Source organism: Protopterus annectens, chromosome 15.part0 (genome assembly GCF_019279795.1).
Source record: "Protopterus annectens isolate FY-2018-M chromosome 15.part0, PAN1.0, whole genome shotgun sequence".
Lineage (NCBI taxonomy): Eukaryota > Metazoa > Chordata > Ceratodontiformes > Protopteridae > Protopterus > Protopterus annectens.
Genome location: NC_056749.1, coordinates 382,162,624 through 382,190,302, shown reverse-complemented (window position 1 = coordinate 382,190,302; position 27,679 = coordinate 382,162,624). Strand labels below are relative to the sequence as shown.

The following is a 27,679-nucleotide window of genomic DNA, read 5'->3' as shown; positions in this document are numbered from 1 at the left end:
TTATGGGCCAGGTAAGTGCCAGGTATAGAGGGGTTATAACTTATTTTACTCTTGAGGCAATGCCTTTACTAATCAAGTGAGCTAAGTGGAACACATGGTGGTCGAAGTTAATGTCGCGGTCAACCTGTGATCCCAGGTCCCTTAACACTTCATGGGTACTTAGGGTATTGTTATTGATTTCATAGTGTGAAGGGACATTGTTTGTGCTGAAAGGAATGATGATGCATTTTTTTTGCATTCAGTTTGTGAAATTGACTAATACACCAGTCATTGGTCTGTGTGAGATCATCCAGCAGTATACTAACATAATTTCGGGATTCAATGATTGCACTTAGATTGTAGTCATCTGAAAATACCAAGCAGCAGCAACCAGATAAAAAACGGCACGGACTGTTTATTCACGGTATTTAAAGTAAGCGCTTTCGGCTGCAATAATATACAGCCTTCCTCAGACAAAGTACAAAGCCACAGCATTACACTGGGCTTAAATAATAATTCAATCCACTTCAGCTGACCTAAACAATTAGCAAATTAACAAATTAACAAGTTCATAAAGCTTATACATAATTAGTATGACCCCTACACATTTTCATATATAAATATGTAACTATATAAAAACATAAGTATGAATATCAGATAAAATACAATGAGACAAAATTATTTAAATTTAATATATGATAATAAAAACCACTCAATATGTATATAAATATATATATATATTTAGATTTAAATGTAACTATAAATATAAAAAACCACCAACCATATTATTTAATAACCTTACTAAGAAGGCATCATTGCCTACTAATTTATCTACGTAAGGCTTTTAATTTTAAAATACACTTAATAGAGGCAACATCATTTAGTTACAAGAGGAAGTGCAGACCAAAAGACAAAACGGTCATTTTAAGCCATTGCTGGGAGGTGCATTATTGGATAGGTTGACAAAGTTGGGCACAGATAATAATAATAATGATTTGGTATCAAACAATATTACTTTTTTGTTCACGTATAGCATTGATTTCCAGGCTATTAGGGATATATTGACTAAAAATTGGAATATCATTTGGGAAGACAGAGCATTAGCTAAAACATTGGGCACGCATCCAATGTTTGCATATAGAAGGGGTTCCAACTTAAAAGCAATTGTGGAAAAAAGTAGGAATTCTAGTAAACAAAAAATATTTGGTATGCGAAAATGTGGAATGTGTAGCCAGTGTAAATATGTTGTAGCTTGTAGTAAAATCAATATTAATAAATTAAATATTTCCATCCAAGGAAACTTTAACTGTGAGTCAAGTGGGGTGGTTTATGTTGCTGTTTGTGAAAAATGTCCTTCCTTTTACATTGGCAAAACAGAGAGGAAACTGAGATAGCAAATTTATGAACATTTATATGCCATAGGAAGGAACGATTTGACAAACGCATTAGCTAGGCATATTCTTGAATATCCAGAACATAGTTTCCTATTTTCGGTTATTCATCAGGTGAATACTGACATTAGAGGTGGGCCCTGGCAGCTCCATTAGAAGAGCAGGAGCTGTTTTGGCAAGTTAGAACATCTGCACAGCTACCACCAGGGCTAAATGATGTTGCCTCTATTAAGTGTATTTTAAAATTAAAAGCCTTACGTAGATAAATTAGTAGGCAATGATGCCTTCTTAGTAAGGTTATTAAATAATATGGTTGGTGGTTTTTTATATTTATATTTACATTTAAATCTAAATATATATATATATATATATATATATATATATATATATACACACATATATATATATATATATATATATATATATATATTTATATACATATTGAGTGGTTTTTATTATCCTATGTTAAATTTAAATCATTTTGTCTCATTGTATTTTATCTGATATTCATACTTATGTTTTTATATAGTTACATATTTATATATGAAAATGTGTAGGGGTCATACTAATTATGTATAAGCTTTATGAACTTGTTAATTTGTTAATTTGCTAATTGTTTAGGTCAGCTGAAGTGGATTGAATTATTATTTAAGCCCAGTGTAATGCTGTGGCTTTGTACTTTGTCTGAGGAAGGCTGTATATTATTGCAGCCGAAAGCGCTTACTTTGAATACCTTGAATAAACAGTCCGTGCCATTTTTTATCTGGTTGCTGCTGCTTGGTATTTTCATTTTCAGTTTAGTTGTTGGCTTTTTGTTTGTTGGTTACATTTCAATATGCCTAGCAGTAACGCTACGCCTTGTATGGAGAATGGGCATAATAGGACTGCTACACAATTGCTTTTCTCGCAGGACGAAGAGCGAGACACTAGTTTGTCTAATAAAACTAACGCTATTAGTAAAGCTGACGAAGGGAAAGAGTTGGGTAACTTAACTATCCTGATCAATCTTTTACTAACGAGAGTGGAGGATTTATCACAAAAAGTGGAGGCTAATGCCTCCAGGATCGCTTCTGGAGCCCCCCATTGATGCTAGGGGGGATTCTGTTGTAGCTGCACTTCCTGTAACACGTCAGGGAAATCCGTTGCCACTTCAGCCCTGTAATTGAGCATCTGAACATCTCAATACTGATGCTAGCATTCATAGGGCTAGTGGGGAAGCCACACAAGAACGAGGACATCAGTCGCCAAGGATTTTAAACGATGGCAATAATATAACCACCATACCTTCTATGGCATCTTTTCTGAGTAAGAAAGACTTTTTTGGAGTCTCAGTTAATCATAATGGAAACATGGTAGACCAAGAAAGAGCGGTGAATAACTTTGTGGATAAACTTAATATGTTTGATCAAAAACTGTTTAGATGCAAGAAATTGCAACTTGAAGTCGCCTGTCTGCAAGAATGTATATCTAAAAAAGTGGTTCCTAAGGGACTACGCCAATGGCGCTATCCTGCAGGGTTAGTTAACAATTCAGTTTTTCATAAAGAGTTGTTAGCCTTTTTTGATACACAGGGCTTTGACTTTTTGTCATCTTTAATCAATTTTTATAACTGTGAAATCACAGTACTCATAGATGAACTTGAAGTACTGGAGACTGGATTAACGCAAGATAGCGACTTTCCACGTTATAAATATGATTATTTAAGGATTTTTTCTAGTATAGAGGCATCTATGAGTAAAATGGCTAGTAATAAAAAACGTAAAATGGACAGAGACCTCTATGACTATAAAAATAACAAAGCCTATCCCCCTCCACCATCAATAGGGAATAATTCATTTAATAGAGGGGCTGAAAATCAGGTAGCTACCCCTACTGATAACATTGAAAATCAAAAGCAAGCTGTAGTTCGTAGGAGCAAATGTATTCGCAACCAAACCAACAATAATTCCAATACTAACAGTGGTAACAATAATACCAATAACCAAAATCTGAATTATACACATGAACAAAATGACAATAATCAGGATTTTCTCAGGGACAACAACAGACATATGAACAACAATACCAGGTCCAACTACGGGGGTCAACCACAGAGGAGGAAGAGATGGAATCAACGGAGGAGATGATGCTTCCTCCAATAATGGGACCTACAGTTCTCACAAGCCAAAACTGTGATTTTAAAATTTACAACTACACGGTTTTGACTGTTGACCAACCAGTTGTTGAATTTTTTTCGAAAGGGCTGTCTTTTGTCCCTGACAGATGGGGTGATTTGGTTAAAACTATCATAGACCTAAAATTATTTGTTAGGAAACTGAATTTAGCAGTTTCTTTAGGTAATACACCTGCCCTTTGTAGCACTTTGAGAGTATCAAGTGTGTTTAATCCGCCATTGAATTGCATTTTGAATATATTTGAAAAAGTCTGCGAAATAGATTTAAGATCTAAGCTTAATAATAATTTTTTTGCTTTAAGTAATAAAAAAACAAGTAACATCTCTAGGAATGAACTGGAATTTATTGCTTTGTTATATAACTGTAAGGTTAGAGTCATGAAACCAGACAAGGGAGGGGGGCTGGTGTTCATGGATGAATATTTATATGATAAAAAGATGTTAAACCATTTGCAGTCTGACATATATTCGATTTCCAGTCTTAATGAGATAAATGGAGCCTATAGGAAAATTAGGGGTATTTTGGATGATTTATTTTTGGAAGGAAGCATTGATTGTAACGTCTTTCACTTTCTATCCATGCCAGCTCCAAAAATTCCCACCATATTTGGCACACCGAAAATCCATAAAAATTTAGTAGATCCCCCATTTCGGCCAATAGTTGACAGGAGAGGATCTATTACTTATGCTTGTGCGAAGTTTGTGGATGGGATACTTAAGCCGATGTTACAAGGAACCCCAGATATGTAAAGATTCCTGGGACTACTTGGAAAATCTTAGTAAAATTGGATAGAATTCAGAGTATGTGTTTCTGGTAGTAGATGTAAAAGACCTATACACTGTAATTCCATACCAACTTGGTATAGATTGGACCAGGAATTTTATGCTTACTAAAAATGCTTCTTCTGTGCAGATGTATGTTGTGGAGACCCTCCTGGAAATTGTTTTATCCAACAACTTTTTAGTGTTTAAGAATCAATTTTATTTACAAAATACTGGAATTGCCATGGGTTCACCATGCGGGTGTAGCTTTGCTAATAGTGTAATGGCATTCTGGGAACATGAATTTTTGTTTAATAATGAATTATGTCAACAACATGTCACTTGGTATACAAGATACCAAGATGATATGTGTTTCATTTGGAATGGTTCACCGGATTTAATTTCTGACTTCATAGACAGCATTTTAATTATGACTGACTTTTTGGAGTTTACATACTCTATGAGTATGGAAGAAATGCACTTTTTAGATGTAACTATATCTAAGGATAGGGTTAACAACAAGTTTAAATCTTTTATCCATAGAAAACCAACTCACTCGAATAGTTACCTTCACTTTTCAAGTTGTCACCCTTTCCATCAAAAAAGAAGTGTGGTTAAAGGACAGCTTGTTAGGGCTGCCAGGATGATATCAGAGGAGGCTGACTTTCTTTGAGAATGTGATAATATAGGCAAAATGTTCCTGTGTAGAGGCTACCCATATAATTTAATAAAACAGTTACAAGAGGAAGTGCAGACCAAAAGACAAAACGGTCATTTTAAGCCATTGCTGGGAGGTGCATTATTGGATAGGTTGACAAAGTTGGGCACAAATAATAATAATAATGATTTGGTATCAAACAATATTATTTTTTGTTCACGTATAGCATTGATTTCCAGGCTATTAGGGATATATTGACTAAAAATTGGAATATCATTTTGGAAGACAGAGCATTAGCTAAAACATTGGGCACGCATCCAATGTTTGCATATAGAAGGGGTTCCAACTTAAAAGCAATTGTGGAAAAAAGTAGGAATTCTAGTAAACAAAAAATATTTGGTATGCAAAAATGTGGAATGTGTAGCCAGTGTAAATATGTTGTAGCTTGTAGTAAAATCAATATTAATAAATTAAATATTTCCATCCAAGGAAACTTTAACTGAGAGTCAAGTGGGGTGGTTTATGTTGCTGTTTGTGAAAAATGTCCTTCCTTTTACATTGGCAAAACAGAGAGGAAACTGAGAAAGTGAATTTATGAACATTTATATGCCATAGGAAGGAACGATTTGACAAACGCATTAGCTAGGCATATTCTTGAATATCCAGAACATAGTTTCCTATTTTCTGTTATTCATCAGGTGAATACTGACATTAGAGGTGGGCCCTGGCAGCTCCATTTAGAAGAGCAGGAGCTGTTTTGGCAAGTTAGAACATCTGCACAGCTACCACCAGGGCTAAATGATGTTGCCTCTATTAAGTGTATTTTAAAATTAAAAGCCTTACGTAGATAAATTAGTAGGCAATGATGCCTTCTTAGTAAGGTTATTAAATAATATGGTTGGTGTTTTTTTATATTTATATTTACATTTAAATCTAAATATATATATATATATATTTATATACATATTGAGTGGTTTTTATTATCATATATTAAATTTAAATCATTTTGTCTCATTGTATTTTATCTGATATTCATACTTATGTTTTTATATAGTTACATATTTATATATGAAAATGTGTAGGGGTCATACTAATTATGTATAAGCTTTATGAACTTGTTAATTTGTTAATTTGCTAATTGTTTAGGTCAGCTGAAGTGGATTGAATTATTATTTAAGCCCAGTGTAATGCTGTGGCTTTGTACTTTGTCTGAGGAAGGCTGTATATTATTGCAGCCGAAAGCGCTTACTTTGAATACCTTGAATAAACAGTCTGTGCCGTTTTTTATCTGGTTGCTGCTGCTTGGTATTTTCATTTTCAGTTTAGCTGTTGGTGTTTTGTTTGTTTGTAGTCATCTGCAAACTTGGTCAGCTACAACCCTTTAGTTTCCACCTGAGTTTCTGAGAAGTATATGCCAAACAGTAGGGGCCCCGGCACTGACCCTTGTGGCACCCCACTGGTAACAGGTCTGTTGGTTGATGTGGATTCACCCACTTTGATAGAGTTTGTTCAGTTTGTGAGCCATTTGGCAACTCATCGTACATCAAAGAGGTTTACAATCAGTTTGCTACGTTTATCAGTAATACCTGAATGTTGGATTGTGTCGAAAGACTTTGCCAAGTCGAGGTATGCTGTGTGCACAGATTTGCCTGCATCAATTGTCTTGGTCACACTTTCAAAAAAATCCACCAGATTTAACAGGCAGGATCTGCCCTTCATGAAGCTGAATTGGGCAGGGTCCAGGGTTTTGAGGTCACCTGTGTCTTTATTTATGAGGTCCATAGGTTCATAGGTGTGTACTAGGCTAATGGCAATGGAGCCTTTACAAGCCTAGCCCATAGAAGTGCCCTGGCATTGTGCCACTCGACATTAGTTCCCAGTGCCTCTATCAAGTGGAGCCACTGGAATGATCCCCAGGGTGAACTTTGTATTTCCTATTCACTCATCAAGATTTCTCTTGAAGAGAGCCAGTGAGGTGCTCCACTTGACATGTATGGGAAGTCTATTCCAGAGCATGGGCAGTCTCTGGGTTATGAACCTGTCCCTCCAGCATGTTCTATTGATTGTGGTAATGAGGTTGAGGTCTCTGGAGCATGTGGTGCAGAGGGATTGGGATTTCTTTAGATGTAGCTTTTCTAACAGAGTTGGGTAAGACATGGCTTTGTAAGTCAAGCAGTGATCACCTCTTAGTAGATGATATGAGACAGAAAATAGCTGGCATTTTTTGAGTCTGTGCTTGTAGGACATGTGTTTAAGGCCTTAGATCATCTTCATAAGGTACTTTTGTGAACTTTCCAGCTGTTGCATTTGTCTAGTGAGGTACATGCCAAATGGGGCGTTATACTCGATGATTGGCCTAATGAGGGAAGAGTAGAGAGAGATGATGACCTCTTTCTTTCTAGATGCAAAACCCTTGGTAATGAGATGTGCCACATAGAAGGACTTTCTGACCACAGTGGCAATGCAGTGGTCGAAGGAAAGATTGCTGTAAACCTGAGTCGCCAGATCTCTTATAATGCCTTCAGTGTTCAGTGGGATCCCATCAATGTAATAATTAGTGGAAACTGAGTTTTCCCAAAGGGGATGATGATGCATTTTTGGCATTAAGCTTAAGGCCATGTTTTTGACACCAGTCATTGGTCTCGGTGAGGCCTTTCTGTAGGATGTCTACATAACTTGGGGAGTTACTAATGGCTCCCAGCTTGCAGTCATTTGTGAACTTGGTCAGTCATAGTCCCTTTGTGTTGGCCTGGACTTCTGAGAAGTAGATCCAAAACAGGAGAGGACCTAGGACCGATCCCTGTGGGACACCACGCATGACTGGTCGACACTCTGACTTGAAGTCCACTACTTTCACACTGTGGGTTCTGTGAGCCAATTTGCAACCCACCTAGTGATACAGGGGTTGATGCCTAGTTTGGTGAGTTTATTAATAATTCCTGAATTCCCAGAATGGTATCAAAGGCCTTGGCCAGATCAAGGTAGGCTGTATGAACTGCCTTGCTGTCATCCACAGCTCTGTTGACTGACTCAAAGAAGTCAACCAGGTTGAGCAGGCATAATCTACCTTTCACAAAACCAAATTGCGCGGGATCTAGAGTTTGGACATTCCCGATATCCTTGTTAATTAGGTCCATGATGATTCTCTCCATAGCCTTATATATCAGACTCATCAGGCTAATGTGGTGATAATTCCCAGGGTCTGTAGCTGCTCCCCCTTTATGGAGAGGGATGACTGTAGCAGTGAGCCATTCAGTAGGGACAAAGTCTGAGGTGAGGCTGTGAGTGAACAGGGCACACAGATGTGGTGCCAGTTCACTTTGTAGTTCATGTAGAACACATCCAGGAATAATGTCCCATAATGATATGTTCCATGGCCTTACAGATGAGGCTGCTCAGGCTTAAAGGTCAGTAATTCCCCAAGTCTGTTACTAGGCCACCTTAGTGAAGGAGAATAACTGTAGCTGTTCTCCATTCCACAGGAACAAAGCCAGTAGTTAGGCTATGCTCGAAAAGGGTACTTAGTGGTGATGCTAGTTCTTGTTTTAGCCTGTTTAGAAGACAGCCTGGGATGTCATCTGGTCCCATAGAGGCCGTGTTCTTTGCCTTGGACAGGGCTTTCTGAACCTGCTCTTCAGATATGTAAGGTGGGGCGAGTATTAACTTTATTATTTTTTTCTTGCTCATATGAATTTCAATTCTAAGAGAAAGAAATGCAAACTGTATTCTCAAACTGCAAAATATCACCGTAATACTTTCACTAAAATGTTGAAGATGAAAATATTAGTAGGAAATTTAAATGGAAAGGTGTATTTGATAAAAGGAACAATTACACACAGATTTGACAGAGGAGAGTACATTATTTGACATTAATGCTGGGAGACTGAAAACACATCTGAGCTGGCTTCATGGTTCAAATGAACAGATGAAATGAACAAATATGCATAAGAATGGAGCTAACACACACATCGTCATATAACCATTTGGCAGTACTGATTTTTCCCATTTTGCTTTAACTTTGAATTTTCTTTTCTTTCTTATTGTTATCCTTTTACTGAAACTTTGACAAACATACTAATCGAGTAAAATTTAACAATTGCAGTTCAGTTTTTTATTCAAAATACTCATTTATAATCATACATCACATTCAAAGTACACAGTTACAATCACACAATAAGTAAATAAAATAAAGCACCTACTCATGCCTGTCTAAACCAAAGCTATTTACAATATATACAATTTGTGTTACATCTCTGTACAAATTCTAGTATAAATATGCAAGCTTTCTGCAACTGCTATATAAGAAAAGACATAAACATATTGTAGAGTACTACCCTTATTTTTATCCAGTAAGAGAACTAGTTTAGGCCAAAATTTAATGTTTCTCATCGAGTCTCAATGTTTTTAATTTCATTTTCACAAATAATATTTTTTTTTTATGGTAAACAAACTTAAAAGTGGAAGTGTAAAAGTTTCCTTCCAGGTTCTTCTTATATTCTGTGCCACTACTAATGTTGACTTATCTTTCTTAGCACCTGACAGAGCTGAAGCATTAAGTAAGATTAAATGCAGACTTAATTGAAAATTATCTGATCGCAGTGGTTACACAATTAATTGAATTTTTTCCAGGATTTTTTTTTAGCACAGTACAATCATAAAAATGCGTTCTCAGACATCTCTGATTTGTTAATTTCATCTCCAGCAGTTAGTGTCTCCACTCATTGAACTATTACATTCAATAAAGATGCCATAGCACAGGATTCTATCTAGAAACATTGTATCCGTGACTGTGCTGAGCTACCCATTATTTACCTGGTGTGCAAGTCCTTGTTCTAAGAGCATTAAAGAATAATAAAGGTAAAGGCTGTGTACAAATTAAAGTTCATTAGGAAATTCTCCTGTGGCCAGAACAGGGTGTACAGTGAAAGAATGTCATCCCAGCAGTGATTGAGGCATGCTGTGTGCAAGTCAGGAACTCGCAGTGCAGGAACACACCTCGACAGGTGTCAGCACATTCAAGCATGCATAAACATGGCAAAATGGAGTAAATAGATGACCAAATGAAAATGGCCTGAAGATCATCTTTTGACCAGATAAATGGTTGACAATGAGAGACTAGGAAAGTATGAAAAAAGGGAATGTAAGCCGAGAGAAGAACATACGGTAAACATCTAAGATCAGGATGAGGGATGGAATGGTTTGTTTTGGGGTCCGGTGCCCATTTTAAATATATAAGAAACATACTGTCAACCTGTGACAATAAACTGCAACAAAAGTCAGTATATCCATGTCAAATTGTTGAATAATGGAGCCAACAAAGAAAAAATAATCATTAATTAAATGCAGGTAAGTAATATGCAAAGTCTATATTGATTGCAAATGGGAAGGGGGAAAGGGACAACTGGGGATAAGGTGTTCCATTGAAAAGCATGTCAAAAAGGATAGTAGGGAAAAGATGAAATGAAAGTTGTTGGGTTATGCATTTAAGCAGGGGCAAATTAGGACATACAGAAGGCAAACAAGACTGACAAGGGAGGTGGAGCACAATGGAGAAGGAGTCATCAGACAGAGTCTAGATAGTATTGCTCGGAAGGACTGCACAATGAACAAGAATTCTCATAGTAACAAAAAGGAGGATAACACCATGATGTGGGATCGAAAGGGATTATGCAGCTGTCATTCCTTCCTGCCTGTGACCCAGTGGGAGTCTACTCACTACCTAGGACTCCTGCACCACTGGAATTTGGCTCAGATGGAAAAGACAGTGTGGGGCAAGGATGTGGCTTGATGAGTCTCTGAAGGAGTGTTTTTATTTGGCTATTACATGCATTTAGCTGCTGAGTAGCTAAATCCCCCTAAGATGTCTGCCATATGCGTGCATCTGACGAAGTTGTCACGCCCACTGCCACTGTTACAAGTGGGAATGATGGCCTCACCACCATTGCAGACTTGGATGACTTGTCTCCTGCAGCTGATTTCCAAGCTGGGGCGGAGGCCCTGGCAGGCTGCCTGCATACAGGGTAGATGGGGGGATTGGTGGTCCTTGCTGAAGTGATGGTCACATGATTAAGTGCTGTTGCAGCATAAAAAACAAACCAAAAGTATGTAACAGAAAAGATAAGAACAAGGAGGGTGGAAAGAGAAAATTATCCATGCAATAAAAAGTTTAGAACATATATATTACTCTCTCTTATTCTGATGATAACTGTGCTCAGTACTACAGCAAACACTTTCCCTACAAGAGTAAGGCTGACCTGATACACAATCAAAGGTAAGAACTGATCACACTTATCAGCATGTGCAGGGAAAAATGACTAACAGAACACCTCTGGAGCCTGGAGGTCTAGATGTAATCTTAATCTCTCACTGACCATGGTGAAAATCATGCTTCTCCTTGTTGAAGTGGATGTCATGGGCAGGCGCATGCATGGGATACCCGATCCTCTACAATGCATGTCCTGAACCTGCTGAGTAGATCAAGCTACATTGCTGCACCTGCTGCTGAGGCTGTGTGTACAGACACACACACACACACACACACACACACACACACACACACACACACACACACACACACACACACACTTTACCTGAGTGATACCTTATGGTTCACATACCTTCTTCCCATATTGTCAGGTAGAGCTTTATTTCAGTTTGGGTACAGTTTATGGACCCCTGCACCTCAGGAAAATGCACTATGTCATAGACATCCTGCATGTTGATGCACATTTTTATTTTTGATATCTAGAAATCATATGAACTCCCTTACATGCTGCATGACACTAAAGAATTGAAGGAATATTCTAGAGGCAGATTCCTGGGATACTCCCACTATGCCCCTTGCTGATTTGCTGGAAGGTCCCTGTAGTTAGTATATGTGATGACACATATATTTGGGTATCCACTAGGATTAGGTAATCTATGATTCCCACAAGTCTGAAGATGAAGCCAACGTATGTGTTCTAGGCTTACATGGTGTCCCTATCAACATGGTTCCAGTTCATAATGTCATTGTTGCAGAGTCTATGAAATGTGAAATGAGGTCAGATGACAGGAGCCTCCAAGAGTATATATATATATATATATATATATATATATATATATATATATATATATATTGCTTGGGCATCTCCTAACACAACACTGTTGTTCAGAAATGTAACACAAAGGTTTAGCTGCATTCAAGAACACTAGTGCTAGAGTGTGCATTGCACTCTTCACTATGTTTCTGAATTGCACTGAAATCTTGGGCTACCTCCTTTACATACATACACAGTGCCCTTCGTTTTATTACTGTTCACCCTTACCATCTATTTATACAGCCAACAATATATACCAAAGGCAGCCCTGGTTCCTTGGTTGGACTACATGTCTCTTTGCATTGCACACACTCCACCCATAGATGTTCATCATGTAAATTTGCTTTCTGCAGTACAGCTAAGTTTTTTGAATGTCAGGGCATATCTGGATGTCCTAACCCACTATTTTCCAGTTATTTAGTAAGACATTGAAAAGCAGTTCTTGGATTATTTGGATAATAAAGAGAAGTCATGGCCATTTTATTTAATTCCCTAATCTGAATTTTACTTGAAGCTAAGGATATACATTAAATTATATATAGTACTTTTGCAGTAATATTGTTTTGATCAGGCTCAGTCTACCTTCAATTGAAAATATAAAGCTTTTTCTAAACTGAGGTTGAATCTTTCAGAATGTTAATAATTATATGGATAACTTGAATGATTGCTAGCTCTTTAGATAAAGGAATTCCTAGATATTTTATTATTTTAGAATCACACTAATTTCTAAACCTATTTGCTACAGACTCATCTACTATATGTTTTATTAGCATTCTGTCTGCCTTGTTTTCATTAAATACTAACTTACAGGATCACTCAGAATGTCTTAATGAATGGCCTACTTGCTCTGTGGTTGAATTAGCATTAATTATTGTTACTAATGCATCATCTGCATTATCATTTTGTCTTACAGAGTTTGCAGTAGATTCTATGGCTAAAGCAATTAAAACAGGTGAATGGAGCAACCTTTTTTTAGTTCTGCTTATTACAGTTATTACTTAGGTTATGCTGAATTGTAGTATATGTTTTCTAACGGTATGTTGTATGCTTAGCTTTACCTGGCAGTAATGGAAATCAACACAACTTTAAATAAATACTTCTTATCTAGAGTATTAAAAGCCTTATCAATATCAAAAAATAACTACTGCAAAATTCCTGTTTTTAATGTTTGAATATTAAATTGATGTTCATGTTCTCCTAATGATATCTTGCCCTTAGTATTTAATAATAATTCCAGTTTAATTGTTGTTTATCAGGGCTGGTTGTAATAGTTTACTTTCTTAATAAAGACTATAATGAAAACCAAGGGGTACCTTCAAGTCATGTAGTGGCAAATAAAGGCTCAGCCAGCACAAAGTGCTGAGGAAAATATTATTAAAGATAAACTTCCTTGCCATGTAAAAACTGTATGCAGCGCCCCTAAACAGAAGGCTGTGCGGTGCAGTCGTGTCTTCTCTTACCTGGATATGGCTGTTTTTTGTCTCTTGGATATGGTTGCTTACTCAGATTGAAGAAAGATTCATACTTGGTTCCGTTTGATTACAAAACCTTTATGGGCAGATGAGTGCTGCAGCCTTCTGTTTGGGAGGATTGCATGCAGCTTCTGCATAGCAAGGATTCTTGATGAAGGCTGGCATAAATATTTTAAAATATATATTTAACTATGTAATTCATATAAAACATGCACATAAATGTGGATTTTTGTATTTATTTAATGAATACACTGTTAGTGTTTTTTCAAGAAGAAGCAACAATATTTTCATTTTCAGCTTATAAGACTTTCTTTAACAACTTTTTTGGAAATAGTTTGCAAATCTCAGAAGTTATTCCATCAGCACCTTGGTCCGTGTTATCTTGTAGTTTCATCATTTATTAATTACTTCTAAATTAGTTTTATGTTTTAAAAGATGTTTGATATTCTCCATTAAAATATTTCTAATTTAAAGAAGGACAACTATGTTCTTATTTAAAACAATAAGCAAGTAAACTTTTATCTTAATAATCTGTGTCTGATTAAATGTCTTTCCATTCATGCTGATAAAATGTCTTCTGTATTTGTTATACCCTTCCTGTGAGATTTGTGGACAATGAATATTAATGTGATGCTTTGAAGTGCTGAATATTTACTAGTGTAAAGTTACACAGATGAGCATAAGATAGTGGTTGTGACATAAATTAAAATGTCAATCTGTGTTTTATTCTAGAGAAAGTCACAAGTGTATCACTCCCTAAATATACCTCATGATCTCTTTGTAATATGCAGAGCAGTCTTACTGCTTGTAGAATCTAAGTGCTACTAGTTGACTTGAAACAGTTTCACTCATGATTGTGCAATAAGCATTTCCCAATGTGTCTGTACTTCGCATGTTAACTATACATTACTTATATAATTCAGTGTATCAGCTCTGGGGTGTCATGTTCATATGATGTGATCTAATGCAATGGACATGCAAAGTAACGAGCCAAGTAACGAGCCAAGAAACTAACTACTGTGATGGCACAGGCAATGCCAGGAGGGTAAGGTAAACAATGTTCAAAGTCTAACTGGCAGCTGTAAATGCGACATCCCAAACACCAATGCCTTATTACCTGTTTGGGCTTTGTCATTTCTCTTCCAGCTATGATTCTTATCAGGCAATTTGTGCAATGTTTAGGATACTGCAGCTCAGCTAAGTCTTGCATTTCTTTAAGATTAAACCTTATGTGTTTCTAAAAATGGATTAATTTATCCATTGTGGTTGGTATATGTCAAGAGGAAGGTAATATATGTTAATATTTCTGAGTTATATTCAGACATTGGGCAAATATGAGGCATTCTTCTGCCAGGGATAGCCCTTCTAATTAAGATGTCATAAACAGTATTAAAACAGTATTTCTTGCACTTTACTGCAAATTTGTCCAGCATTAATCCCCTGTGTGGCACTATGGGAGGTCCCAGAGATTTGGATCCGGTGTAAGTGTAAAGAACTAAGTATATGCATAGATTCCATGTGGTCTACCCTACTACTGGAATAGTTGTACCCCTAGTGTGACGGACTGTGATTAGATTGCATTCTAATCAAGGAAGTCTACCTGGAATTACAAGAACATATACATATGTATTTTGGGCATACTTATTAATTCTTTTTTTTTTCTGCCAACAATTGAAAATGTAGAGTATATTGGAATATATTTTAATTTGTTGTAGTTCTAAACACAATCCTGTTTGTAATATATATTTATGTAATGCATAGCAGTGGCCCTAATGTTAGACCACAGCTTAAAATTTCAGTAACATTATGCTCTCAAAAGATAACATTTCAAATGAGATGTATTACTCTAACCATTAGTTCTTGGTTTCAGTGGCTGTAGAGATAATTGGGGAATGCTTCAAATAAGAAATATTATAGAAGCCATTATATATCATACTTGGATATTTCCACCACTCTTTCTCCCCCTAGTCCCTAGCACAATTACATTTGTTAAATAGCATCATCTTTCTTTAGACTACAGTGAATATAAATCACTCCAGATTAAGGCAGTGATTAATTTTATTTAGCAGTACTGCAACATTTGATAACTGCTTTCATTTTATGAAAAGTTTCAAATAGCTGTCAACAGCAGCTTACTATGACATGCAAATATCATGATGTAGAAAACAATGTAATCCAAATTCTGCCTCAGGGTTTGTTCTTTGAACCTTTCAAGCATTCATTGATTTCATATGCCTTGCAATGCTATTATATTGTGCATACATATGTATTGTAAACAGATGTAGGCAGAGAGAGTTTGCTTTATCTGAAACCCTCAGGGAAAGGTCGGTGCACCTTAATAAATATAATAACAGTCTTTTATCTCTTGGTGCTGCAGCTGCATTCCACTGTTTTTAATTACTGTTGCATATCTTGGGAATGAATTTACATGGCAAAGAAAAGTTTTTTTGCTAACTACTTAACCTAGAAGTCATATGAGTGCATATTAAATATTTGTTCAGGAAAAAAATAAATCTGCTATACATAACCCTAACAATCCTCCACAGAAACTGAACACTTAATGGTATGATATATATGGCGATAACAGAGCAAAAATATATAAGATTTAAGGAATTAATGGATGTCTGTACATTTTTGTAGAATTCTATACAAAGTGCTATGTTTATAGTTTTATTTATATCCTGGCCCATTACTGAGTTCAATAAGTGCAATGTTTTGCTGTTGATGTTAGCATTGTGACAGTGATGGAGTTCTGTGAATATTAGCCTAGTATATACTGTAACTACATAAGAGTGTAGTCTGGTACAGTAACGTGTACTTAAGAATACAGCTGGCCTCCTTATGTGTTATTTTACTACACAGAAGAAGAATACATAGCAATAATATTATTTAAATTGTTTGTGCTGCATGATGATGTGTTTGGGGGAATGTGATGAATTTAAGGTAGCACTGGTGTCATGGTCCTCATATACTGAAATATTATTATTATTATTATTTATTATTTTTGTGTGGTCCCCAAGTTCAGCCTAATGGCCCTATGACTCCCCTTCCAGCACCCAAATGACCTCTTTGCTCCTCCTTTGGAGCAAGATCATCCTGGCCCATCCATTTCCCAGTGACAAGAGTCAGCTGTTAGTTAGGAAAGTTTTGCTTTCACTTATTCTTAGCATACAGACCAAGTAGCACACAATTTTTAGTGCAGATATGTTGGACGCTTCATGTTGTGGTACTCTGGTATTTCTGCATGTGTTGCCAATGCAGTGAAGTAAGATGCCTCCATACCCCCTGAATGAGTGAGCTGGCATTGCCATTAATTCCCATTTTCCCCTCACTGGACCCTCTATCACCAGTGCAACTAGTTGGTCATCTGACATCTAGTAAGCAGTTCAGCTGTCTTCCCATGGGACTATATACTGCAAGGAATGAACATTTTTCACGGCAAACAGCATTACCAAAGATAAGCACATGGTTGCATTGTTAGTCTAATGTCTCCGTCAATGTATGGGGAATTTCAGAGCTTGATTTACACATGTTAAGTGAAGGATAAAAGTAATAAATACATTGATGAAGAGTTGAAGAAATGCAATAAACTGGATTTGCTGAAATTCTGCAGTATTTACTATGAACATTTTCAGAAAAAATATTATCTGACTCAAATTTACTCTTTCAAAGAGAAAAATCCTATCTAGGGTGGGATGAAGGGGACAGGTGTTCCAGGGGCAATGTGTTACATGGTGTGATCAGCAGATGCTTTTTTAAGTTTTGTATCAGAAACAGTAGAGAGTCAAGGGAGGAGTATCAGATTAGAGACGTGAGCTTTTTCACTTGTGTAGACTGTTAGAGCATATGGCATTGGGGCCTGGTGCTCCTCCTGAGTATAGAAGCACCAAATCAGAAATGGGACCTTTTTCTCTTTTCCTCATCAACCTAATCTCAAAGTATGATCAGGGAGCAACACTGGGTGCCAAATGAGCTAGCTACAACTCTGCAATTTGCTGTTTGAACTAAGAAATTGAAATAAGCGTAGACAAAAATCGCATTGCTATGGAAATCTAGTAAAGCATTATCCATGGCTAACATGGGAAAGTCCATAGATTTCCCAGTGCAAAGTTTTCCTTCAGTTCACTTTTGCAGGATCAACAGTATGCATGTGAGGAAAAGACTGCAGCAATTCCTTATTAGAACTTGCAGGAATAGACACTACTGTACCCCTACATTTACTGTGTAACATTCTCCTGCATGCCAGAAAAACCTTACCCTTTGACACAGTATTCTAGATAACACTGAGTACCGAACAGCAAATACAGTTACAAAACAGCTGAAGTGCAAGATACTGTTTGGATCAGAACTCAATGCTGAAAATCAAGTGCACAACTGTAAAAGTAAAAATATTTTGTTATCGTTGTACTAGTAAAAATCACAGCCAAATGGCAGCTTTAAAGAAGCAAAGTTTCATTAGTAATGGAAGAGGAACCTGGGACAACATAAATGAGAATGTCAATGTAAAATGAAGTCTAAAGTAAAAAGTAAATATTTTCAAGATGAGAATACAAAACATGTTTCTGAAGAAGTAACAGAATTTTCAGTGCTTGTAGTGTGAAGTAGTGAAGGGATGAATAGTTTGTCTCTACTTTTCTGGCAGACAATAACATGGAAAAGGAGACCGGAACAAGACAAAACATTGATTACATCACAGAAAAAAGTTTTGCAATTTGGATGAACAAGAATTCACCTACAGCATATCACTGGCATGTGGGAAGAAACTTGGAAAAAACCCATACAAACATATAAAGGAGATAAGGTAAAACCCCGTACAGACATATAAAGGGGATAAGGTAAAACCCCGTCCAGTCATATAAAGGGGATAAGGTAAAACCCCGTCCAGACATATAAAGGGGATAAGGTAAAACCCCATACAGACTTATACATTTATTTATTTATTTATTTATTTATTTGTTTATTTATTTATTTATTTATTTTAGATTTGTTAATCGGGGGTGTGTGACTCAGCCAAAAAGGCCCTTTGTCAGCAGAGGCCGGGGGAGAAAAGCACCACATAGAAAAATTACAGATGCAGTTAGATATTTAGATATGATCGGTATACACACAAATTACAACAGACACGTTTTACAGTGGTATGCAGCACATCAACAATTATAGATACCAGAGATAAGGTAAAACCCCATACAGACATATAAAAGGGCTAAGGTAAAACCCTATACAGACTTATAAAGGGGATAAGGTAAAACCCCATACAGACTTATAAAGGGGATAAGGTAAAACCCTATACAGACATAGTGGGGGCATTTGGTGATAGCCCATACAAGACTTACTGGGGGCATATGGTGATAGCCCATATAGACACAGGGAAGACACATCAAAAACCCATTTACACATAGGCTGCTTTTTGTCTCTGTGCTATTCCTATCAAGAACTGAATCAGAAAGGTTAGCATTATGAAGAAGCAATACTAAGCATTGATGCACTGTACTACCTAAGCAGCACACTACTGTAATAACGTTCCTGCACGTTAAGTCACTGAGTTAAACTCAGGCCACTTGCAAGAATATGCAGCAAGCTAGAGTGGTATTGCTTAGCTGAACATTTCATAATATTAGCTGTATCACAGGAAATATGCAGTGTGACTGTGAAACAACTAGTTAGAGGTAATAAGTGTTAGAACGTCAGTTATAAGACTTGACATATGACACTCTAATTAGGTGGGTTCTTTGCTTTTTTGCTACTTCATGAAACCACAATACATTTTCTGTACATGTGCAACTATGCCAGAGTAAAGGAACAATGCAATGTGCTACTAAACTCATAAGGGGGAGATTTTGTGTTCCTTTACAGAGTCTGAAGTACAGCACAATACTTACAGTCATAAGTCGCATGATAAATGTTCAAACTATAATACAGTTGTGTAATTCCGTGATTGCTTTTATGTTTTTTTTTCTCTTGCCTTGACCTTGATTATGTTTCTTTACTTTTCTTAATATCTAAAACACACATTTTTTTTTTTTATCTTTTTAGGGCCTCCTGTAAATGTTACATGCAACATTTTCATTAACAGTTTTGGCTCAGTCACAGAGACTACTATGGTAAGTGCTTTCAGGAAAAGCCATGCATGCAAATATGTTGAAACTTAATAGAACAGATTTAAATCACATGACACAATGATTTATAAAGTGATTTAATGGCTCCTCAGGAAAAAATCTACACAACTGTTTGGTATTTATTATGCTATTCACATTAGTCTTGTTCGGCCAATGGTTATTTCACATCACACAGTGATGGGTGAGCTGCAGTGATTGAAGTGTGCATGCACTTTACCAGTTCATTTGATTTATTTAAAAATGTTTCACAACACCACAGTCAAAACCTGAGATGTATTTCTTGAAATCATAACTTGAAAGAACACCCATTTCCGGAAAACACTGTAACTGTTATCCTATGTGACTTTTATTCGTTATGTTAATGTATAATTTTTGCACAAAGCTTTCTCCCCAGCCTCTGCAAAAAACTGAAAAGGATGTTTTGCCCGTGCTGACTTTCTCTTTCAACAAATGGAAATAAATATAACATGTTCTGTATATAGTAATGAAACAAAACTTGTGCTGAAATAAATGCCCTAAAGTATTGAAAATTGCATGTGGGTGCTTCGTTTCTGGAATATGCCATATCCTTTGAAAACATGTCTGCTTGTCATTTTTTACATAATCAGGAAAAGCAACTACATATTTCTTTTACAAAGGAGTAAATGACAAAAATGAAACTAAACAAGGCACAATATAAACCCTCCATTTACATGTGACTGTCACATATTAGCATAACATTTATTACTGCATTTTTGGCAAGCTGTTATGTAACTCTTGAAATTATCATATAACATCTGTGAGATACAAAGCAGAATCATACAATGTAATGCCACTGATTTTATAAAGTGATGTACTTTACTTCAAAGGTTTTATATTTGTATGTTTTATACTAAAAGCTGTATTTGGTTTTGTTAGGTTGTAGTCCCCATCTCCTCCTTTGATTCATGCAGGTGTTTGGCATTCTATTATGCTTTAAAATACTATTGTACATATTTCACTACTGTCTGTCTGTCTGGTGGGTTATCTGTGCAGCTAGTCTAAGATTTTTAGTTCTTGTTCCATTGTAAAGACCAAGCCTAAACCTCTCTTGCTGGGTCTTTCGTAACTTTAGACATCTTGTGTTATAACTTCAGCTTTCATCACTGATTGATAAAATACAGTCTTTTAAGGTTCACACTTCTTGGATTATGTAAAATAATTTTCAAACAGATCTGCTTCTCTAAATGTATCTTGCCTTTGTGATATTGAAGGCTTTACTGTAATACATTTCAATGAATTAAAAAAGAAATACTATCAGAAACAGTATAAAGGACATGAATGCAATGAATCCATGTTTCTAACTGACCTGTAACTATGACTGCTATTCATAAGAATGAATTCAAAGTGAGGGGTTTTGCCATCAGTGGATGGATACCAAGAAAATAAAGAAGGGTAACTTGGGGTGGCTTTTTATCTTCTGAAGGATTACTGTTCTGTTGATTCCTCATAATGTCCAAAATATCTAAAAGGAAAGTCATATGCTGAGGCTTCCATCTGTGGTTCAGAAATATATTACTTTTGATTTTGTTGTTTACTCTTAAAATGTTTTTCAATAAAAAAAGAACTATATTACTTAGCTCTGGAATCCTTGAACCCTTCCAAGAGTGGAGAAGTCCAAACAGAGGTTGCTGAAGGTGGTGTCAAAGGTAGAACAACAGGTGTCTGAGACTAAGGAATCAATTATATAAATGGCTGCATACTGGCTCAGGTGACAGCTTTTGCCAGAACAAGTTGATTAGCAGCCCACAAGTGAGGAGAAGTAGAGAGAGAGTATTGTGACTGTTAGATGGAAGAAGATGTTATGCTAATAGGTACTGAAGAGTAGTAGCACAGTTGATTTAGAGGTGTCAGCAAATATATATATTATAAGTGTGTGCTCTGCTCATATTAAATTCATTAATTCATAGGAGTCTCATGACAATCACTGCTTGCTAATACCCACTCACAGGCTTCTCAAAGATGGCTAGGCCAGTTAGTCCTGGAGTGAATATGATAGTACCTATCCAGTCATCCAGCTTCTGTTTGAAGGATGATAAATGTATTATACTGCATAATTTGCAGGGGTGCTTTATTCCAGACAAGGAGAAGTGCTGTTTGCTGAATATATCTATCCATCTTGTTAAATTTATCTACAGATAAAGATTTAGGTCCTTGTTTCTATTGTTTACAAAACTTTTAGACTTGATGCAATGTACAAGCTTCATGGACAACAAAATCTTGAATTGTGTGGTACATGAAGTGCAGACCACCCCTCAAGAGTGTGTAAGATAATGAGTAAAGGGATAGAGATTCTGGTCTCACTTGACAGCAAACAGTCTTTATACCTGAAATCTTCTTAGTCAGGAACATTTGAGGCTTCTCTAATTGACTTGTTGAATGAGCTACATCCTGAATGAAACACTCTTCTCTATAACTGGTCTAATTAGTGCTGGACCTGGATGATATGCCCTAGGCTAGTAGCTGTACTAAGTCGGAGAACTTTCTTACCACAGTTGTCACGATGATCAAAGCAGAGGAGACTGTCAGTCCACGTCTCTGGTTCCCCTACTACATTTTTGTTTAGTAGTGGTGTTTTGTCTGTCGTATACATTGAGGTTAGCAGTTGTTTGCCAGAAGAACTGATGCTACACTTTTAGTTTGATCCCATTTTCAGTAGACCAAGTATTAACCAGAGGAAGTCCTTTCTGAGGTGTGCAGGTGTCACAGGTAGTCTTGACAGTAACCACCCATGTTTGCAGTCATTTTCAGTAGACCAAGTATTAACCAGAGGAAGTTCTTTCTGAGGTGTGCAGGTGTCACAGGTAGTCTTGACAGTAACCACCCATGTTTGCAGTCATTTTCAGTAGACCAAGTATTAACCAAAGGAAGTTCTTTCTGAGGTGTGCAGGTGTCACAGGTAGTCTTGACAGTAACCACCCATGTTTGCAGTCATTTTCAGTAGACCAAGTATTAACCAGAGGAAGTCCTTTCTGAGGTGTGCAGGTGTCACAGGTAGTCTTGACAGTAACCACCCATGTTTGCAGTCATTTTCAGTAGTCCAAGTATTAACCAGAGGAAGTCTTTTCTGAGGTGTGCAGGTGTCACAGGTAGTCTTGACAGTAACCGCCCATGTTTGCAGTCATTTTCAGTAGACCAAGTATTAACCAGAGGAAGTTCTTTCTGAGGTGTGCAGGTGTCACAGGTAGTCTTGACAGTAACCACCCATGTTTGCAGTCATTTTCAGTAGACCAAGTATTAACCAGAGGAAGTTCTTTCTGAGGTGTGCAGGTGTCACAGGTAGTCTTGACAGTAACCACCCATGTTTGCAGTCATTTTCAGTAGACCAAGTATTAACCAGAGGAAGTTCTTTCTGAGGTGTGCAGGTGTTACAGGTAGTCTTGACAGTAACCACCCATGTTTGCAGTCATTTTCAGTAGACCAAGAATTAACCAGAGGAAGTCCTTTCTGAGGTGTGCATGTGTCACAGGTAGTCTTGACAGTAACCACCCATGTTTGCAGTCATTTTCAGTAGACCAAGTATTAACCAGAGGAAGTTCTTTCTGAGGTGTGCAGGTGTCACAGGTAGTCTTGATGGTAACCACCCATGTTTGCAGTCATTTTCAGTAGACCAAGTATTAACCAGAGGAAGTTCTTTCTGAGGTGTGCAGGTGTCACAGGTAGTCTTGACAGTAACCACCCATGTTTGCAGTCATTTTCAGTAGACCAAGTATTAACCAGAGGAAGTCCTTTCTGAGGTGTGCAGGTGTCACAGGTAGTCTTGACAGTAACCACCCATGTTTGCAGTCATTTTCAGTAGACCAAGTATTAACCAGAGGAAGTTCTTTCTGAGGTGTGCAGGTGTCACAGGTAGTCTTGACAGTAACCACCCATGTTTGCAGTCATTTTCAGTAGACCAAGTATTACCCAGAGGATGTTCTTTCTGAGGTGTGCAGGTGTCACAGGTAGTCTTGACAGTAACCACCCATGTTTGCAGTCATTTTCAGTAGACCAAGTATTAACCAGAGGAAGTTCTTTCTGAGGTGTGCAGGTGTCACAGGTAGTCTTGACAGTAACCACCCAGGTTTGCAGTCATCTGCAGACTGAGTTACCCAGAGGTCCTGGTTGTCAGTTTGCAGATCAAAGAAGTAAATGCTAAAAAGGAGGGGTTCCCATTCAGACCTGGTTATGTTCATGCTCTCAGATGAGGTACCTATCACATGAACCATGCGTTTTATGTTTTTAGCCAGTTTGCTATCCATTTTCCCACATACAGATTTATATTTTAAAGCAGTTAACTTACTTACAGTGCTATTGAGGAAACACAGTACGTTGTGACCACAATTACATTTATTAAATATAGCAAAAAATAGCAGCGAAATACAAACTTAAAACATGAGTTAAGCGCTTTCACCTATCCAGAGTAGGCTTCTTCAGAAGAAGCCTACTATGGATAGGTGAAAGCGCTTAACTCATGTTTTAAGTTTGTATTTCGCTGCTATTTTTTGCTATATTTAATAAATGTAATTGTGGTCACAACGTACTGTGTTTCCTCAATAGTTGCTGGAGAAGATAGCACAGTTACGTACAATATCAGTTGATTTTCCTCGCAACAATCTGTTCCGTAGTTACTTACAGTGCTCACAGGGAGTATGGTGGCAAATGCTTTGCCTAGATCAAAATTCACTGTCTGAGCAGCATAACCACTTTCAAAAGTCTGACCCTCATGAACAAATCAACTGGATTTATTAGGCAACATCTCGCTTTGATGAAACCAAACTGTTAAAAGACTAGTATAATGAAATTTTTTGATATCATAACTGATGAATTTAGCTATGATTCATTCAGGTTCATAAGGCTTAGTGTATAATTGCCAGGGTGCAAGGTAGAGCTACACTTGTGAAGGTGAATAATCACTCCATTGTTCCTTATTTGGGGCATGTCCTCTGATTAAGCTTAGGTTAAACATTATGAGGAGGGATTCAGAAAAGGCACGAATGTTACTATTAAACATCCAAGTATGTTGTCAGTTCCCATCAAGGAAGTAATTTTAGTCTTTGATAGCAACTTTAGAACATGCTCCTTGGTGATAACAGGGGATATAAGGAATTCTGGAATATGTGGAGTCTAGATAGATGTGTCAGGGGTAAAGTATGCACAAAACCTGTTTGCTATTATATTAGTGATGTTTGCTGCATCAGAGTAGATGGTCCAGATTAGGATATGCTGTGAGTTTGTTAGTATCCTAATGTACTTAAAGAAATACTGTGTAGTTATTTTTAACTTTAGAAAATAGCCTAAGTTCATGTGTTGCTTTTCTAATCCTAATAGCATATTTCATTTCCATGGTAATATTTGTGTACTATCCTTGTTGTGAGGAATTTTGGATCTGAAGTATAATTTAAGGAGTTTTTTTTTTCTTTATTGTAAGTTTGCTTGTACTAATCCTATGTATTGGTCTAAGTGGATATGGAATTCCACCGTGAATCTGACTGCTGCATTAGTGTCCAAGCTAGTCCTGCATGGGTGATAAGACTGCTGCATTAGTGTCCAAGCCAGTGCTGCATGGGTGATCTGACTGCTGCGTTAGTGTCCAAGCCAGTGCTACATGGCTGATCTGACTGCTGCGTTAGTGTCCAAGCCAGTGCTGCATTTGTGCATTATGAGATCTCATCATATAATTGCATGAGGGTTTCTTGTTTGAAGTCCATAAATTCTATCATGTTGGCTTCAGGGTCTTTGTGGATTTTGAAGGCAAAAGTTTATAGTATGATATAACTTATGAAGGAGAGATCAGAGAAATAGTACATGTAGAGGTATAGTACATGTAGAAGTTCTACTCAGGAAGACCTGATCTAGGACATAATATACTCTGGTAAGTTTTTTAACTGTCTGTTTCAGGGAAGTTGTCTTAATTAAATCCAAAAACATCTGGGCATACTCTACATTGGAACTATAAATGTTACAGCTAATTTTCAGGATAGTTGGAAGTAATGTAATTCTTGTTAATATGAAGTTCTTTGAATAATTTCAAGAATCTAACATGACCACCTGGGGACCCAGAGGTAATCATGTAGAGGCTATAGGTTAGTAGTTTATATTATTTATGCTGACCTGGAGTTCTATGAGTTGCTTGCGGGTGTCTGGGAATCTGTTTGCATGGGATATGATCCTTGACAAATATGCAGTCACCAGCACAGTTATCATCTGAAGGCCTGCTAATCTCAAAACCCAGGTATGGAGGGGAGTGCTTCCTTTACATTTTAATGAAGTTTGTTTAATTGCAAAAACATGGACCACATGCCCCATATGCAAAATACTCTCAAGATCTTCTTTTTTTTTGGGGGGGGGACTTCTAGCATTGAACACAGTCATCTTAATGTGATCCAAATTGGGGGATGATGAATTTGCTACATTGCAATGCCCACTATCTGGTCTCTGCCCAAGAAAGACAAATGTCAGGCAAATACCAGGGTCCTGTCAAAAACCTCATGCACCTGAGGCCTGTGCTCATGTGTTTTTTTTTCTTTTGTTCCTATTCTCTTCCCCTATCCTTGTATATAGGTAACCTTGCTTGTAAATAACATCTCAATTTTGCAAAACAAAATTGTCATCTATCTTTGGGAATAGAATGATGGTAGGAAGACATTTTCCACTGAGGAAAATAAAATGTTTTTCTAATATTTAATGTTTGCAGATATATAAATATCAGTTTTGTTGCATACATTGGTTTTAATGACATCATTTCTTCTTTTGGAAAGTAAAGCTGGCTGTGTTGTTGATTGATGTGTAAAGTCATACTTACCATGATGGACTTGTATATTTATATTCTTAGAGGAACCAGGGCAAATGCTAAGCTACACTAGAAAATAAATTAATAATAACAATTGACATAGAAAAAAAAAAAGTGGAATATTTATTAAGGACTATGTTCTTGTTTTCATAAGCCTGTCATTTCAGGGCATTTCTTCCACTCTTTCAGTAATGAGAAATTAAAAATCCTGACTCCACCTCTGTTTATATTGACATTAAAGGTGCACCCCCAGACACATATACATAACACATTTTCCTGTGAAGGTAATCCGTCACCAGTCCACTTTTTTTAGGTTCATAAGTGTGTACTAGGCTAACAGCCCTGGGGCCTTTACAAGCTTAGCCATAGGATTTCCCTGGCATAGTGCCACCCGACCTTAGTTCCCAGTGCCTCTGTTGAGTAGAGCCACTGGAGTTATCCCCTGGGTGAGTTTTCTGTTTCCCATCCACTCATCAAGATTTCTCTTGAAGAGGGTCAGTAAGGTGCTCTGGTTGACATGTATGTGAAGTCTGTTCCATAGCACGGGCAGTCTCTGGGTTATGAACCTGTCCCTCCAGCATGTTCAGTTAATTGTGGTAATGAGGTTGAGGTCTCTGGAGTGGGTAGTGCACAGGGATTGAGATTTCTTTAGATGTAGCATTTCTAACAGAGTTGGGTCAGACATGGCTTTGTAAGTCAAGCAGAGATCACCTCTAAATAGGCAATATGAGTTTTTTGAGTCTGTTCATATAGGACAAGTGTTTAAGGCCTAGGATCCTCTTTGTGAGGTACTTTTGCGGCCTCTCCAGTTGTTGCAGGTGTCTAGTGAGGTACATGCCAAATGGGGCATTGTACTCAATGACTGGCCTAATGAGGGAAGAGTAGAGGGAGACAATGACCTCTTTCTTCCTGGATGCAAAACCCTTAGTAATGAGATGTGCCACATAGAAGGACTTTCTGACCACAGTGTCTATGTCTTGATCAAAAGAGAGGTTGCTGTCAACCTGTGTTCCCAGATTGCTTATAATGCCTTCTGTGTTTAGTGGACTACCATCAATGTGGTAATTCATGGGAACTGGGTTTTTCCCAAAGGGGATGACACATTTTTAGGCATTGAGCTTAAGGGCATGGTTCTGACACCAGTCATTTGTCTCAGTAAGGCCATTCTGCAGGATGTCAACATTACTTGGGGAGTTAATAATAGCTCCCAACTTGCAATCATCTGCAAGCTTTGTCAGCCAGAGTCCCTTTTTGTTTGC

The 27,679-nt window shown here is 37.2% G+C and overlaps 1 protein-coding gene across 1 annotated transcript in view; it reads left to right on the top strand.

Annotated features, from left to right (window-relative positions):
- Nucleotides 1-27,679, top strand: part of LOC122789698 (glycine receptor subunit alpha-4-like) — a 2,027,820-nt gene that overhangs the window by 1,357,731 nt on the left and 642,410 nt on the right. The window contains exon 3 of the mRNA XM_044057127.1: nt 19,548-19,615. Coding sequence (XP_043913062.1) covers nt 19,548-19,615 — 68 coding nt within the window. The remainder of the gene's footprint in view (nt 1-19,547; nt 19,616-27,679) is intronic.